Here is a 16,214-nt window from a genome sequence, read left to right as displayed (position 1 = left end):
ACCAGTGTTCAAGGGTTAGGCGTGGATTTAGAAGGGCCCACAAAGGTTAGATTATGCCCTGGGGGTGCTAAGGAGGGGAGGATTTGTTTTTTCAGAGGCTAGTTAATCTTCAGCTGGTCTTTCCCTTCTCCCGGCCTCAGTCTCTTCCGTTTGGACATTCTCAGCACCTCTCAAGACCAGCCAACGATGTGAGTTGAGTGCACCTGCACCCAACTCAAACAGAGGCCCCAGAATGCGAAATCACTTTTCCAACGCCACAGAGCTAGTAGGTTCACCGTCCACATCTGAAAGCTGACAGTCTGACCCCGGGACCCACGCTCTTAATCTCCAGGGTATACTGCAGCCCCACCCCACCCCCACTCCATAACCATAACAGGCACTGCAGTGGTTATGCGTCTTTGCGGCAAATTCGTCTATATCTGCCACTTACAAGCGGTGGGATCCTGGGTTAGTTGCCAGCGTCCCCTGAGCTCATTTCCCTGTCTGTATAATGAGCACCCCAACATTCACCTCAACCAACGCAACACTTGGCTGACCAGGAGCAAAGAGGCATTGATTCCCAAACAACTGTGCCCCTTTCTGTGAGGGATGTGGGGCGGGTGTTGAGAGGTTGGAGTTGTTTGGGGAAAAGGGATGCGGAGTCTTCCCATCCTCTTTTTGCGTTGTTTCCTCCATTCAATTGCGGGGCAACTCTCGATCTCCCCGCGCAACAACCCCCCCACGTGTTTTTTCCCCCGGCTGGAAAAAGGTCGTGGTCCCTTTAAGGCCCGCCCCTCCCTCCCCCAAAACTTCCCAGTGTCTGCTCTCTTTTCGATCTCGGACGGCCGGCCAGGCTCGCCGCCGAACTGGTAGGGGCTGGGGGCGAGGGGTCAGGGAGGGGTGCGGGGGGATCCGAGGGAGGCGCCGCCCCGGGCCCGCGGCCGCGGTCCGCGTGCAACGGGTGGGGGAGGGGCGGAGGCTGGGAGCCCAGGGGTGCAGATAACGCGGCCGTTCGGTCGCCCGCCGTGGACGCGCTCGAGGGGGCGAGCGGCCTGAAACGTATCGCGCGGGGTACGGTTCCGCCGCGTCCCGTCGGCGCGCGCCGGCGCGAGGGGCGTCCGGGACAGGCGCGGGGGCGGGGAGGGGAGGGGCCCCTTCTCTCCCCCTCCCCCCACCGCATTCCTCTGACGTCGGGACCTCGGCGACCCCGCCCTTCAGTCCGACCCGCCCAGCCTTAATTCTGTCGCTCCGATCACGTGTTGGAGGCGCTGCGCCGTCCCCCGTCTCCTTTTGGCCGGCCTCTTCGGATCTTTCCGGGGTGATTGAGAGCTGATTTAGATCCAGATCAGCCTACCCCAACTTTCACCTCCCCAAACTCACAGAGCTACCAAGCCGATCCCACTCTCTTAGTGCCACTGACCCCATTTCAAACTTAGTTTCCACGAGGACACCCTATTTCAGGAAGCCCCTTTCGCCCGAGTGGAAAAGTTCCGTAGCATCTTTAGCCTCTTCCATTCTCCTTCCCTCCTCCCCACGACCCCCCACACCCACCACCCGCCAGCAGACAGCCCCGTAAGGTTATAGAGTTCTTTGGGCCGGATCCTAGGGTCAACCCCGGACCCCGCCCCCACGTTCCGGGCGTTGGCCGTCGTTGGACCCTAGAGACTGGGTGGGTGTTCTTTGCGTGGGTAGCCCTACCCGTCCCAGAGGAAATGAGGCCCGTCGGACACTTAGAACACCATAACTGCTCGCCTTTGCCGAGTAGCTAGCTAGCACTGTGCCGGGTGCCTGGCGCTTGGTGGCGGGCGTGGTCGTGGGCAGCTTCACTAAGATCAACACACAGATCACACAAGCACTTTCATGCTACGAAAAAGGGCATTCACCAAACTGACAACCCAGACTAGTAAGGACTGTCGAGTGAAAACCGGTGGCCTGAGCTATCAGGGGTTAGCACGAGGGAAACCGAGGGTCTGGGATGGTAGGGCCAAGAACGCTTTTCAGCGTGAACTGAGCACGAACAAGAGAAATTTTAGAATGTTGATCCCTAATTCTGGCAGGAGGGATAGTGGATGAAAGTGTTCTAGTTCGAAGAGCCTGCTCGGGCATAGATCGTGTGGTGCGAGATTCTTCCCTTTCTGCAAACTAAAAGGAGTTATTTGTGGTTGAATTTAGAGGTGAAGTGGTGAAAGGACGCGGGCGAATTGGACAGGGTCATAAGATAGACGGCAGCAGCAAATGGTTTAATACTGAGGGAAAGGGTCAAATTGAGTTTAAAATTTTTTTTCCCTCTGGCATTGTGAAGGTTAGCAATGGAGAGGAATAGGAGATAGGGATCGGTACAGAGCTGCACTGGCAATTGCCCTTCTAAGAGTCTACCCTGCCGGTGCCGCTCACAGGAATCAACACACACTCTTGGTGCTCCAGGCCTTCCCTCCTCTGGAGGGTCGCCCCGCCTCCGGAGGTGACTGAACGCGATTCGCGCGTGCGTCCTCGGTCCCGATCCTTTCGTAGACTGCGCCAAAGTGGGTTCCCCTTTTTCACCCAATCAGGGGTCACCAGTGGGCCTAACATCTAGTGAGAGGACTCTTTCCACTCTCAATTAACTAATCGGGCGTCTAGCAGAAGATCGGCGTCTGCAGTAGCCATTGGAGAGAGGCAAAGGGAGGGGGCCGTCTTCTTTCCTTGTGGAGAGGCGAAGGGGTCTTTTGGTTTGATGGATTAGCGAGAAAAACCAATGAAAGTGGGAAGGAGGCGGGGCTTTTGACAGTGAGGGTGTGCTGCTCCTATCAGGTACTCCTAAGGAGGCCATGCCGTGCCAGAAATCCAACCAATCAAGTTACAGTTTATTTTAAGGCGGCGGGGCCAGAGAAATGACTGGCAGAAAGCTCTCGCCTATAAGAAGTGTCCCAGACAAACGAGGGCGGGCACTCCTGCAGAAGGGCGTGCGCTTTACCCAATAGGCGCGCAAGGCGTATGGAGGCTTCCCCTCCCCCCGCGGCGGGACCAGTGGCTCCCCCTATCGGGTGGGGGCGGCGGGTGACGGGCGTGTCCCTCCCCCAATGAGAGGCGGGGGGAGGCGGGTTCTGCGCCGCCATGTCGCGGAGGCTGCTGCCCCGGGCGGAGAAGCGGCGTCGGCGGCTGGAGCAGAGGCAGCAGCCGGACGAGCAGCGGAGGCGGTCCGGAGCGATGGTGAAGATGGCGGCGGCGGGCGGCGGAGGCGGCGGTGGCCGTTACTACGGCGGCGGCAGTGAGGGCGGCCGGGCCCCCAAACGGCTCAAGACTGACAACGCCGGCGACCAGCATGGAGGCGGCGGCGGCGGCGGCGGAGGAGCCGGGGCGGCGGGCGGTGGCGGCGGGGTGAGGCCAGGGTCCTAGACGCTGGAGATGGTCGGGCAGGGAGGGAAATTTTCTCACTTTGAGGGCATTTATTTGTTGGGGGGCTGTGCGCACGCGCCCAGGCCCTCGCTCTGTAGAAGGGGTGGGGGAGGGGCGGGCGTTGGGCAAACGGCGGGGTTTGCGCGAGGACAAGCGCTTGCGCGTGCGCGCTCTACAGAGCCGGGTGTACGGGGGCGGAGGAAACTGCTCGCGCTGCAGGTGCTGCAGTGCGCAGGCGTCGCGGGCTGGCATGTGGGGGCCGGGCACGCGGCCGGGCCGTTTTTTTTTTCTTTATCATTCTCTTCTCTGGCCCTATGCGCAGGCGCACTTCTCCTGTCCGGGCCTCGTGGGCGGTTGTGCGGGGGGTGGGGGGGACCGCCTGAGCGGGAACTAGTGGGTGGTGGCCTTTTCCGCGCCTGAGTTGGGCATTATGCCTGAACACTGTTTAGTTTTGTAGCGTCATGTTTTGTCTCAATATAGAACTTTATTTACTTGAGGGTATTTACCCAGATCAAAGTATGCCTCATTTAGTGAACGTTGAAAACCGGAAGAAAAAAATTGTGAAAGGTCTTTTTAGATATTTGGAAGTTGAACCATGCTTTGGAGTCATCGCAAGTTTGCTTACAATTTCTGGGGTTAATTAAATGGGTGCGGTAGGTGTGATGAACGAAAATGTTCCCTGAGGGGTGGGCACTTTGGAAGGGATTCAGCCTCTTCAGCGTCCTACGTCGAAAAGACAACCAATTGTTACTCCTGGCTTGGAGCCCATTTTTTTTTCCCCTGGAAGTTCATGAAATCCTGTCCGGTTCAGCCATTTGCAGGGTTTTCCAGGGTTTAGTGGCGCTCTGTAGCTGTGGTTTACAGGCATTTAAACTGTGCGAGAAGCTTCATTGCATGCATAATAAAGGTATTTTAATACTTAACACTCTTCTATAAGATAAAGAATGGTGTTACTATTACACGTTTGATCTTGTAGCTAAACTAGGGAGCAGCTGGGATTAGTACTGATGAGGGCTGTGGAACTCCAAATCGCTGAGCTGGTAACCTCAGGCGGGTGTGGTGCCTGTGGTTTGTGTGGTTCATTCCTGAAATAGAATCCCATTCTGCCCCTGTTACATGGGCTTCTGCCTAGTGGTTCTCAGACGGGAGGCTGGGCCCAGAGCCCAGGAGAGGAGGAGAAGCTTAACTTTCCTCTTGACTCTCAGAGACTTTTGTCTGTGGGTGGAAAAATACTTCCCCTGGGAAAGGAAGTGTCCTGGTTTTTAGTGATATGGGTTGGAGTTTTGTGTTTTGTTTTTTTTAAAGACTTTCCTCACCCTCTTTTTCCTTAGTTTGGTGTCTAGGTAGTATTTTTCAATACAGATTTTGGTGGGAGAGTAAAGACTGGCCTGGATGCCACAGTGTCTGAGGCACCTGCTGGACCTGGGGATGAGTGATGGGGAACAGCAGTGTTTGGCTGTGTGGTGATGGCAGCTTCCTCCAATAGAGGATGAGCGAAGAAGCTGGGATGAATGGAAAGGGAATGTCCCGGTTCAGGCAGCAGCAGAACATTGAGTCCCCTTTCCAAAGCCACTCTTCCCACATTTCTTTGGTCAGTTGGAAGAGATTGGTTCTGGGAAGAATGAATTAATAAGATGGGGCTTGAGATTTGCTTCATCTTCCATTTTGTCATCTTCAGAAGTTAACAGTGAGAGCCATTAGGCAAGTGGCCATCCACTTAGGCCTTCTGCTCTGTTGACCCAGAATCCTTTTGGGATGATTGGTTGAATTGCTGTTCCTTATTGTCTGCCATGTATGTCCTTCCTGGGTGACACGCAAATGTTTTATCCATCTGAGTCCCCAACAGTGCAGAACCCAGTAGGCCACCATCTTATACAGCAGAAAGTAAAATCTTGGTTTTGCTTCCTTTCTCAGGAGAACTACGATGACCCGCATAAAACCCCTGCCTCCCCAGTTGTTCACATCAGGGGCCTGATTGATGGTGTGGTGGAAGCTGACCTTGTGGAGGCCTTGCAGGAGTTTGGACCCATCAGGTACTCAGTCAGAGGCCAGGGATTGGGCTTGGGTATTCAAATGAGTTAACTCCTTGGTGTCCTACGTGTCACCGGGTTTCTGGTTGGAAGTAACCTATTTCAGTTTCAGTCCAGGTTCCTTTAGCTAGGTCCTGAGGCTCCACTACTCCTGGGGTTAGCCATTGTACTTTGGATAAGTTACAGCAAGTTCTGTGCCAAAGAATGTAATGCCAAAGCTGCAGACACCTTTTGCTTGTCATGCCGTTTACGGTAAGGGGTGTAAGGTACGGGTCAGGATGCCATGACAGGGCTCAGAGCACTCGAGAGGCCAGGGAGCAATCAGCTCATAGAAGGTTGAAGCTGTCCTCTGATTCTCATTGTCTCCATCCCCCTAAGATGATTGCAACCTGTGTTCTCTCTGCCAGCTATGTGGTGGTGATGCCTAAAAAGAGACAAGCATTGGTGGAGTTTGAAGATGTGTTGGGGGCTTGCAACGCTGTGAACTACGCAGCCGACAACCAGATCTACATTGCGGGCCACCCAGCTTTTGTCAATTACTCTACCAGCCAGAAAATCTCCCGTCCCGGGGACTCAGATGACTCCCGGAGCGTCAACAGTGTGCTTCTCTTTACCATCCTAAACCCCATCTATTCCATTACCACGGTGCGTGCCAGCAGTTATTTGTTGAGGTTCTCCTTCTGTATAGTCTCTCTCCTGCCATTTCTCCCTGTTCCCTTTCCCCTGAGTCAGACTGATTGGCTGGTGCCTTTTCATCTTTGGTTTTTACAGGATGTTCTTTATACTATCTGTAATCCTTGTGGTCCTGTCCAGAGAATTGTGATTTTCCGGAAGAATGGCGTCCAGGCCATGGTGGAATATCCTTTGCTGGGAAATGGGTGTTCCTTGAGATGGGAGCTCACAGGAGTCCGTATTTTCAAGCAGCATGTGTCTCCTGAAAACCTGCCTTGTGCCAGATGCCTTCATAGAGCCCATGGTCTCCTGGGAGGGTTAGTTAAACAATCACATGTAAACAGATGACCCTTGAACAGCACAGGCTTGAACTCTGTGGATCCTCTTAAGGTGAATTTCACGTACTAAGTGCATACTTCAGTAGTAGGTTATCTGTAGTTGGTTAAATATATTGGTTTTCAGCTGCACAGAGGTCGATATCTGTAAAACACACCCATGTTTAAGGGTTAATTGTGTATTGTGAAAGTGCAGTGCAGAGTTTAAAGCTTGAAGGGAAAGAAGAGCATGCTGTGAGCTATAAGGGGATGGAATTTACAGAGGTTCTGGGAAGGTCTCTGAGGAAGTGACGTCCTGTTTTCACGTGGAGGTGGGAACTGATACGTGCACCACCGAGGACACCACCTCTGCAGAGGTCTGCGAGTGGGCAGGCACTTAGTGTTGGAGAAAGCAAACAACCTGACAACTGAGGAGTAGCGAACAGAGGGTTCCTTAAGACATCCGGAGAAGTTAGGGTGGCCCAGGCAGTGGGGTGAAGCTTGGATCAGGGTGCAGAGGGAGCTCAGTGATGGATTTTTCGGGACAGGAACATAATCTCGTTGACATTTCAGATGCTCTTCAGGCTTAGTCAAGACATGTAGCACGAGGGGAGGGTTCGGCTGAAGAAGGTGGTTTGACCTTTGATGGTGACAGAGAAGGCTGATGCTAATATCTGGGTTGCGGGGGGCGTACAAGTCATAGAAGAACTCTAGCTAGTTTCTGTGCCTCAGCGCAGCACTCTACCTGTCTCCATAGGAGTGGCTGTGGGCAGTGAGCTCACCCCAGAGCCCACTTGGAGCTGTCTTTGGGTGCTGCCTTGCCCTCATTCCCCTTTGGCCCAACTTGAGCTCTTTCCGAAAAGCTCTTGGGAAGGGACTTTCCCTTAACTTGATTCACGTTTGACTCTGTGCAGAGTGCCCAGCGAGCTAAGGCCTCACTCAACGGGGCTGACATCTACTCAGGCTGTTGCACTCTGAAGATAGAATATGCAAAGGTAGGTCTGGGAAATGGCTGCCCCTTGTCCGCTTCTCAGGTGAGCCTAGGGCCTGGCTGATCTCAAGCTTTGTTTTGTCCCTGCAGCCTACACGCTTAAACGTGTTCAAGAATGATCAGGATACTTGGGACTACACAAACCCCAATCTCAGTGGACAAGGTAATCCTGATGGCCGCTTTATTCTAAACACACCCGCCTTGCCTTCACTTGATTAGCTCACTTCATAGACCTGGGCTCAGGGTTATGTAATGCCATTGGGCTCCCTGTGGACATGGGAGGGCCTTAAGGATCAGCTCTTGGAGAAGGCACTCCTGTGGAAGAGGGTAAATAAGGGGCCTCTATATCCTAGCTGCTGGTTGCGGCCCTTTGATGCAGCTGAGGATGCAGGGTCAAGGCAGAGGCCTGGGTGGGGTGGGGAACAGAGCACAGGCCCTGGCAATGGCTTGCAAACCAGTGCCTCCCAGCTCCCAGGCGGGTTCTGCCGCTCACCTTCTCAGAGGCTGCTTAGGGTCACTGACTCCATTCTCACTGGGCTAGGAATGGCCCTTTTGCTGTCCACTATTGACAGGGTCTGCTTGTGGGGAGAGAGACGGGGGAGGTGATGAGGGCTCCCAGGCCTTTGCAGCAGAGCCTTTGAGCAAATTGACCTTGTGAAGTTCAGACACCCCGGATTGGAGCGGGGCAGACACGCCTTGCCTCACTTGTAGAGGGGACGCAACATCTCTGCATGGGGCCCAAATGGACAACCCTCTTCCTAGAATCTCTCAAGAATGGTTTGCCTTGGATAGGAGGGAGAGGTGGAGCATTGCCTTTGAAAAACAGCAGCACCCCCTCAGCCAAACCACCCGTCTGTTTCTGTTTTGGTCTGATTGTTTGGACTAGGCCATGGGCTGAGGGAGGTGCTGGTTGCTGACATCTCACCGGCCCTGGGAAGCCAGAGGCGCCTGTTTCTAGGCAGGCCTGTCCTGCTTGCCCTTGCCGCTGGGAAGCCGTGGGCCGGGTGGGCTAGACTCTTCCCCAGGACCCTCACAATGGGCGCTGTGGGGCAGGCTGCCCCCTCCAGAGATCAGAGGCAAATTGGTGACCAAGTGAATGTACCAGAGCGGGCAATGGCATTACATGACTGCTAACAGAAACACGGCAACCAACCATTTCTTCTCCAAGGAACATAAGTAGAAGATGTGCAGACCGGCAGGGGCTAGTGGCAGGGGCTGGCTGTGCATTGGTTTTCATGCCTCTCAGCTTTGGCCGGCCCCAGGCCCGGGGTCAAAAAAAAAACGAGAGCTGATGAGGTGACCTGGAGTGAGGGCGGTGCTTCGCCACCCCCTCGGGAACCAGACTTCAGCGGCTCTGCCTCTGCACATTGCTCACCAACACACAGGGTAGAAACCACTAGCTCTTCCTGGAGAGAACAGAACACGCAGCCTCCACCACGTCCCCAGAAACAGCCGCAGACTTGAGCTCACTACATCAAGAACACCACCACACCGTGCTCCAAGGAACAGCTACAAGCACAGAGACAGAGGCAGACAGAGACAAAGAAAGAGACGCAACATGGCAGCAGACACTGCTTTTTTACTAAACATTAAAAAAAGTCAAAATCCAAGCAAACTTGAACCCGAAAATGTACACAGAAGTAGGAAACACAGAGAACAGAGCTCTCCCAGCCAGCCAGCGGCGCTCTTTTCGGAGAACGATTCATAGACTGAAGTAGATTCCATGGGCCTCCAAGACAATAGGATCCTCTCCATTCCTCGCCATGTGGGTTTGGTTTTTTTGTTTGTTTTTTAAGTCCTTTGGTTTGGGGAGGGCCTTCTTTTTTTTTCTTTTGTGTTTTGATATATTTTTTTTCTGCAGTCATCGGCTGCCAACATAATCTGCACCAGCTGGAGATCAGAAACCAAAAAAAAAACCACAACAACAGCAAAAAAAAAAAATCAAAAAGCCAAAACAGACCTAAAACCAAACAGCTCAGAGGTACACAGTTACCTGCTGGCGGGTAACCAGGCGCGCTCCCAAGGCCAAAAGTGCGGGCATAGCGGGGCCACTGGCACACCTCACAACCAGGAGACACGCACACGGAGCGCTACACAGCCAGCAGCACCGCACTGAGCACACAGTGAGGAGTGACAACACGGAGGGACACTACCCACTGCATACACCTTTATTGTCCGCTTTCTGGTATCTTCTGAGGACAGAACATCTGTGAGCCATTTTTGACTTAATCGAGACATTGACTTTTAAAACAATTCTTTTTAAAGAAAAAAAAATTGTAGCGGATGTGTACCGTAACTTGTATTTATGACTGTAAAACCATGTGATGCAGGGTCGCAGTGTATGTTTGGTGGGACGCCATCTTTCAGAACTGTGCTAACTCACTGTTGAAGCGTCCAATGGTAAGAGAAAACACAGATTTGTTTTTTGTGACAAATGGATATTGTACTCTGTACTTCTGCTGTAAGTAACCCTTTTCCATTTTTGTAATGACTGTTGGAAAACAAAACCCAGGCCGGGTGGCAGGAAAGGGCAGTGGCCCCAAGCCCTGGGTTTTTGGAGTCAGCCAGGCCTGGGTTCAAATCCCGGCTCAGTCACTAACTTGCTTTGTGACCTTGGGCCAAAGTGTCTTAACTGCTCAGTTAAAAATTAATTGCTCATTATCCTTATCTGTGAAATGGGGCAAAAATATTAGTACCTACCTCATAGGGTTGTTGTGAGGAATTTAAGAAACAATGATGTCTGTTTGTAAAGCGCTTAGCACCGTGTCTGCCATTTGAAGTGCTAAGTTAAGGTAGCGATTATGAACTGTAGCTGTGGGTGGGGCAGGGTGGATCTGCGCCATTGTCTTGAGAATGTTGATGCCTTGTACATGATGCTCATTTGAATTGGTTCTGATGATGCCCTGTTTTGTCCTTTCCTACAGTCCCTCTCCTTGGGGTGAACATGATGAGCGGGGAGGGTGACTGGGACCAGATTTGAGAAAATCGTCTCTAGAGAGTGAGACGTAGAACCTTGGGGCTTCAAGGGCCCGATTTTACCTTTCTGCTCCTCCCTGAGTTATTTTATGGCTCTTAACTCCTTTGCCTTTTTGGGAGTTACTGTAGAACGCTGTTCCTGGCCCCCAGTCAGCTTCCATAGTGGCTGCAAGTTTCCCAGAGGGCCCAAGAGCTGACCTTCCTGGCAGAGCTCTGGGAAGTGGGAAGTCCAGAATCTGGCTTCACCCTTCACTGGGAAAGGAAAGCAACCTGCCTGCAGTGGGCAGGGCTGGGGGAGGGACGGTGGGCTCCAGCCTTGAGACCTGGGCTTCATGCCCACCCTGGATCCAGCCCTCAGAAGGCCGGTGCCCAGGCCCTCAGGAGCCAAGGGACGCTGAGACTGTGCCCTGCAGTCAGGAGGGAGGGAGATGCCCATTTCCAAGTCAGCCTCTGACTGTTCTCTCTGTCTACAGGTGACCCTGGCAGCAACCCTAACAAACGCCAGAGGCAGCCCCCTCTACTGGGAGATCACCCCGCAGAATATGGTGAGGGCAGGGGGTTCTCCTCCGTGGACTCCCGTGGCTCGTGTGCCCCTGCCCGCCGCCCGACACGCAAATTCTCACCCGCCCTCCCTCTCTTTCCTTCCCACCCCCCAGGAGGGCCCCACGGTGGGTACCACAGCCATTACCATGATGAGGGCTACGGGCCCCCCCCACCTCACTACGAAGGGAGAAGGATGGGCCCACCAGTGGGGGGTCACCGCCGGGGCCCAAGTCGCTACGGCCCCCAGTATGGGCACCCCCCACCCCCTCCCCCACCACCCGAGTATGGCCCCCACGCCGACAGCCCTGTGCTCATGGTCTATGGCTTGGATCAGTCTAAGATGAACTGTGACCGGGTCTTCAATGTCTTCTGCTTGTATGGCAATGTGGAGAAGGTGAGCTTCTGCTAGGTCCACTGCTTTCCTAGTAAACCTGACAGGCCCAAGGGAGGCCCTGATCCTCTGACCCCTCAGTGAGCAGAGAGCGTGCAGGAGCCTCTTTAGAAGCAAGCAGGTCCAGAGTGGGTAATAAGGGTTTTCTCTGGAGTGCTTCAGGTGATAACAGCACCCTGAGTGCTCTGCCTTGCCAGGGGTAACAGCTGCCTGGGGCTGCCTGGTGACCGCCGACCTCAGACTAGGTGGTTTCTGCTGTCAAACCCATCTGGGTCCTGAAAGCCTTTTGCTTTGCAGCCCCTGACCTAGCCCATTGATAATAGCAGCTAGCACATGTCAGGTATTCTTGCTGTATCAGGACGGTGTTAAAGGTGCTGTAAGTTGCTTAAATTCATTATAAGAATCCTTAGTGAGACAAGCAGGGAAGTTGAAAGCATCGGGGGCAGCAGATAACTTGTCCAGTTTCACATGCCTTTATGTGGAAGCAGGACTTCTAGCTGACACTACTGTTTTTCAGTGTTTGTATAACAGCCACAACTCAGTATTTGTACATATTCTGTGTTGATGGGAGTAGGTGCTTTTTTCCCCCTGTGGCCGCTTTTCTGTTGTGCTTCATTAAATGACCCATTCATGGGTTGGGTCCTGCCATTAGGGAAACACTGCCAAGTGAGTCTCTGCTGCCCACCTTGGGCTCAGCACTTGCTGTGGGCCAGGCCAGTGTCTCTGTCCACCTGTCTTAACAAGTGAGGAGATAGAAGAAGCCTAGATCCAGAGCAGGAGTTCACTTGCTTTTAACTAACTAGGAAGGGTCAGCAGAAGGGTCTCTGGCACCTGACCAGTGGTGCTGACCGTGACTGCTCTTCTCAAGGTGAAATTCATGAAAAGCAAGCCGGGGGCTGCCATGGTGGAGATGGCTGATGGCTATGCTGTGGACCGGGCCATCACTCACCTCAACAACAACTTCATGTTTGGGCAGAAGCTGAATGTCTGGTAGGTACCCCATCTCTGTGGGCCTGGGAGGTGTGGAGAGGGGAAGGGCAGTGGAGCCCAATCTGGACAGGGGTCAGAGGAGCACAGAACAGCCAGGTGCTTAGCCAGGCTGGCATTGGGTGTGATGGAAGTGTCTTGTCAGCCTCTCTCTGCTGTGGAGCAGGGCCCTGCGAGGCACACAGTGTTGTCAGATGGGAAAGCCACAGTAGAAGGTGGGGGACAGCTTGAGGTCTGACAGGGGGCTCCCCTTCTGTCCAACAGTGTCTCCAAGCAACCAGCCATCATGCCCGGTCAGTCATATGGGCTAGAAGACGGGTCCTGCAGTTACAAAGACTTCAGTGAATCAAGGAACAACCGGTTCTCCACTCCAGAGCAGGCAGCCAAGAACCGCATCCAGCACCCTAGCAATGTGCTGCACTTCTTCAATGCCCCTCTGGAGGTGACTGAAGAGAACTTCTTTGAGGTGGGTGCTGCAGAGTTGGTCCCTCAGCACAGCCATCTGAGGAGGCCATCCGTTTTCTTATTTTTTAACAAATATCTATTGAGCTCCCACTCTCCTGGGCTTTGGGTTGGGTGCTGGACACATGTCAGGGACCAAGGAAGGCTCAGAACAGCACAGAACACCTACCAGCAGTGAAGTCTCCTGTGCTCTCTGCGTCTTTGGCAAGCTAGAGTGGCTGCTCATCTGCCGTGAGAGAGTCCTCCTTGTCTAGATGGTAGGTTGGTGATTGGAGCCCAATCTTGAAACACCTGCGCTGTCAGGCCCTCTGGGGCCTAGATGACATTAGAAGGGAGGGTCCCATTACAGTGCCCTCAGAGGGGAACCAGGCAGCTTCAGGGAAGGGTGGGAGTCTGACTGCTGATTTGGACTTTCGGCCTTATTCTAGCCTGAGGTGTTGCTGTTCAGTTCAGCAAACATTTACCTAGTACCTGCAACACACCCAAATTAACAGCTGAAGATGGGAAATTTAAAAAGCAGTTTTCCAGTGTTTGGCAACATAATAGTGATGTACTTCAGTCTTTGGGGAGGGGGATCATAGGAACACAGAGTGTGTGAGAAAAGCTTAGCGACTCCTTGTCCAGAAAAACGCAGGTGTTTGGTTGTGTGCTTGCATTCCACCATGTGGCACTTCTTGTGTTCCTGAGTCTGTTTTCTCTCTCTGTTGCAGATCTGCGATGAGTTGGGAGTGAAGCGGCCATCTTCTGTGAAAGTATTCTCAGGCAAAAGTGAGTGAATTGCCCCGCCTGTCTCCACCGTTCCCTGGTGGTACACAGGCAGCTCGCTGGCTCCTCCTCAGATCAGCCTAACACCTTCATTTTCCCTCAGGTGAACGCAGCTCCTCTGGACTGCTGGAGTGGGAATCCAAGAGTGATGCCCTGGAGACTCTGGGCTTCCTGAACCATTACCAGATGAAAAACCCAAGTGAGTATCTGTGTGTCCCGCAGTCATCTCCCTTGTGGCCTAGTGGGTTGGCTGGCTTCCTGCCAGAGCCGTCCTTCCTACTGTCAAGACAGGGCCCTGGAGATTTCCTCCTTGTTGCTGACACAGGCAGGTGGGACCTGGTCGCCAGGAGAGCAGCCTGCTGTTCCACATGGGAGGGCCAGCCTAGCCGCTTGCTGCCACCCACTCTGCCAGCTTGGGAGTTGCTTAGGCTTGTCCTCCAAGGAGCTGGCATTCTGTGTGCGTCAGAGGCTGGCTCACATAATGCCCAGGAAAAGGGGGGCTGTGCTAGCCACCAGGTAAAATTCACCTACCCAGTTCCTGGGCAGGCCTCTCCTCATGTACCAGCTAAAGAGCTGGGAAAGGGGTCCTCCTTGCAGTTAAGGAACAGAAGGAGGAATGCCTTGTGGATTTGGCTTGTTTTTGAATCTCAAAACTGGCAAGGATGAGTTAGACCCCCGAATTGCAGAAAAAGATGTGTGCAAAACCAGGGAAATGTGGGGAGTGGGAAGTCTCCAGAAAGGGGCCCAGTCATGTCTCTCTCCTCTCTTACAGATGGGCCATACCCATACACTCTGAAGTTGTGTTTCTCCACCGCTCAGCACGCCTCCTAATTAGGTGCCTAAGAAGAGTCCCATCTGAGCAGGAAAACATTTCTTTCTTTTATGCTGGTTTTTGTTTGTTTTTTTTTTTTCCTGCAAATGTTCCTGTATTCCTTTTTTTTAAATGCTAGTTTAGTAGAGGCTTTAACCATAATGGACTGGCTGGAAGTCTAAAGGGGGAGGGGAAGGGGAACTGATATCTCCCAAGATTAACCTTCACTTTTTAAAAATTATTGTACATGTGATTTCTTTTTTTTTTTTTTTTTTCCTGTTCATACATTTGTGCTGCCCATGTACTCTTGGCACATTTCAATAAAATTGTTTGGAAAATAAAGGTCACTTTCTGGGATTCTGAGGTGTGTCTGCTTCCCTCCCACTCAGTCTTCTGAAGGCAGGCAGGGTGGCTAGGAACAGCTGCAGCCTCCAGAGGGACGGACCCAGCTCTGAGGAGCAGTGTGGGCCAGAGCTGTGGCTTGGGGGTGATGCTGGGAATTCTGAGAGTCTTTTTTTGTCTATAAGGGAAGTTTTCCAATTTGTGTGTCTTTTAACAAAATGCATTGTACTGTACAGTGATCTCATATCGCATGCAGGGCAACCTCCTTATCTTTACTCCTAACGTGTGGATGTGTCATAGTTTACTTGGTCCTGAAGGTAATTTCCGATTATTTGGTTTTGCAAACAGTACTGTGATGTATAGCTTTACACAAACTTCTTAGGCAACTTCCCTGATACTGATCTAGAAGTAAATTCCTAGCAGTGGAATTGCTGGATTAAAGGGTATGTTCAGTTACTCTTGATACTCTCTGATAGTGGTGACTGGGAACAAAGTCCAGTGCCTTGTGTGTGTGTATCCCCCACTTGTATGTGTTTGTATCACCACTTTGGGGATTTTCTGTAGAGGTTTTAAACAATACCGAAGTCAAGTGACATCAGATAAACTGCTTCATCAGGGTTGAAATTTAAGAGAACCTCTAAACAAGGAGAAACTACAGTCACTTGGCAGCCATAACTTACACAATCTACTAGGTTTTAAGCTACTTGGGTAAAAAGTAAATTTCTCTACTCTGACTCCCAGCACTCAGCTTTCACCCCATGTTAAGTTCTAGTTCCTAGGTAGCCTGTGCATAAGTTTACTCAAACTCAGGTCCATTGAGTCAGTGATGCCATCCAGTCATATCCTGTCAACCCCCTTCCACCTTCAATTGTTTCACAACTGTCTGTCTATACCAACCTAACTAAATGGGAAATAGATGGGGAAACAGTGTCAGACTTTTATTTTGGGGGGCTCCAAAATCACTGCAGATGGTGAGTGCAGCCATGAAATTAAAAGACGCTTACTCCTTGGAAGGAAAGTTATAACCAACCTAGATGGCATATTCAAAAGCAGAGACATTACTTTGGCAACAAAGGTCCGTTTGGTCAAGGCTATGGTTTTTCCTGTGGTCATGTATGGATGTGAGAGTCGGACTGTGAAGAAGGCTGAGCACCAAAGAATTGATGCTTTTGAACTGTGGTGTTGGAGAAGACTCTTGAGAGTCCCTTGGATTGCAAGGAGATCCAACCAGTCCATTCTGAAGGAGATCAGCCCTGGGATTTCTTTGGAAGGAATGACGCTAAAGCTGAAACCCCAGTACTTTGGCCACCTCATGCGAAGAGTTGACTCATTGGAAAAGACCCTGATGCTGGGAGGGATTGGGGGCAGGAGGAGAAGGGGACGACAGAGGATGAGATGGCTGGATGGCATCACTGACTCGATGGACGTGAGTCTCAGTCTGAGTGAACTCCGGGAGTTGGTGATGGACAGGGAGGCCTGGCGTGCTGCGATTCATGGGGTCGCAAAGAGTCGGACACGACGGAGCGACTGAACTGAACTAAATGTACTACCTCAAATTTCAAATCTTGGTACCTGC

General features: G+C 52.3%; 1 protein-coding gene and 1 long non-coding RNA gene across 4 annotated transcripts; both read left to right on the top strand.

Annotated features, from left to right (window-relative positions):
- Nucleotides 1-769: 769 nt before the first annotated feature.
- HNRNPL (heterogeneous nuclear ribonucleoprotein L) lies at nt 770-14,653 on the top strand. 3 transcript variants are annotated; one of them, XM_025269081.3, is made up of 13 exons: nt 770-848; nt 5,269-5,387; nt 5,792-6,029; nt 6,156-6,241; nt 7,269-7,365; nt 7,452-7,524; nt 10,811-10,882; nt 10,994-11,274; nt 12,140-12,261; nt 12,523-12,724; nt 13,431-13,488; nt 13,589-13,684; nt 14,258-14,653. In XM_025269081.3, exons 3-13 carry the CDS (start codon nt 5,805-5,807, stop codon nt 14,314-14,316), a joined length of 1,371 nt encoding a protein of 456 aa, XP_025124866.1. In that variant the 5' UTR covers nt 770-848; nt 5,269-5,387; nt 5,792-5,804; the 3' UTR covers nt 14,317-14,653. The 3 variants fall into 3 exon arrangements, with proteins under 3 accessions (XP_025124866.1, XP_044788229.1, XP_025124865.1); XM_025269080.3 differs by lacking the exon at nt 770-848 and adding an exon at nt 3,047-3,336; XM_044932294.2 differs by lacking the exon at nt 770-848 and adding an exon at nt 3,041-3,336 and having other exon boundaries at nt 10,811-11,274.
- LOC123330470 lies at nt 7,531-9,625 on the top strand. The gene is made up of 2 exons (XR_006546451.1): nt 7,531-9,126; nt 9,223-9,625. It is a non-coding gene; the product is annotated as an uncharacterized LOC123330470 (long non-coding RNA).
- Nucleotides 14,654-16,214: the final 1,561 nt, after the last annotated feature.

This window comes from Bubalus bubalis, chromosome 18 (assembly GCF_019923935.1).
Source record: "Bubalus bubalis isolate 160015118507 breed Murrah chromosome 18, NDDB_SH_1, whole genome shotgun sequence".
Classification (NCBI taxonomy): Eukaryota; Metazoa; Chordata; class Mammalia; order Artiodactyla; family Bovidae; genus Bubalus; species Bubalus bubalis.
Note: the sequence above shows the minus strand (reverse complement) of the source record. Positions and strands in the feature narration are given on the sequence as shown.

Excerpts from the sequence above, each read along its gene's own strand:
- HNRNPL (XM_044932294.2), top strand. The coding sequence starts at position 3,073 with ATGTCGCGGAGGCTGCTGCCCCGGGCGGAGAAGCGGCGTCGGCGGCTG. Across the intron at positions 3,337-5,268 it reads CGGCGGGCGGTGGCGGCGGG|GAGAACTACGATGACCCGCA; the intron begins GTGAGGCCAGGG and ends TTCCTTTCTCAG. Across the intron at positions 12,262-12,522 it reads GGGCAGAAGCTGAATGTCTG|TGTCTCCAAGCAACCAGCCA; the intron begins GTAGGTACCCCA and ends TCTGTCCAACAG.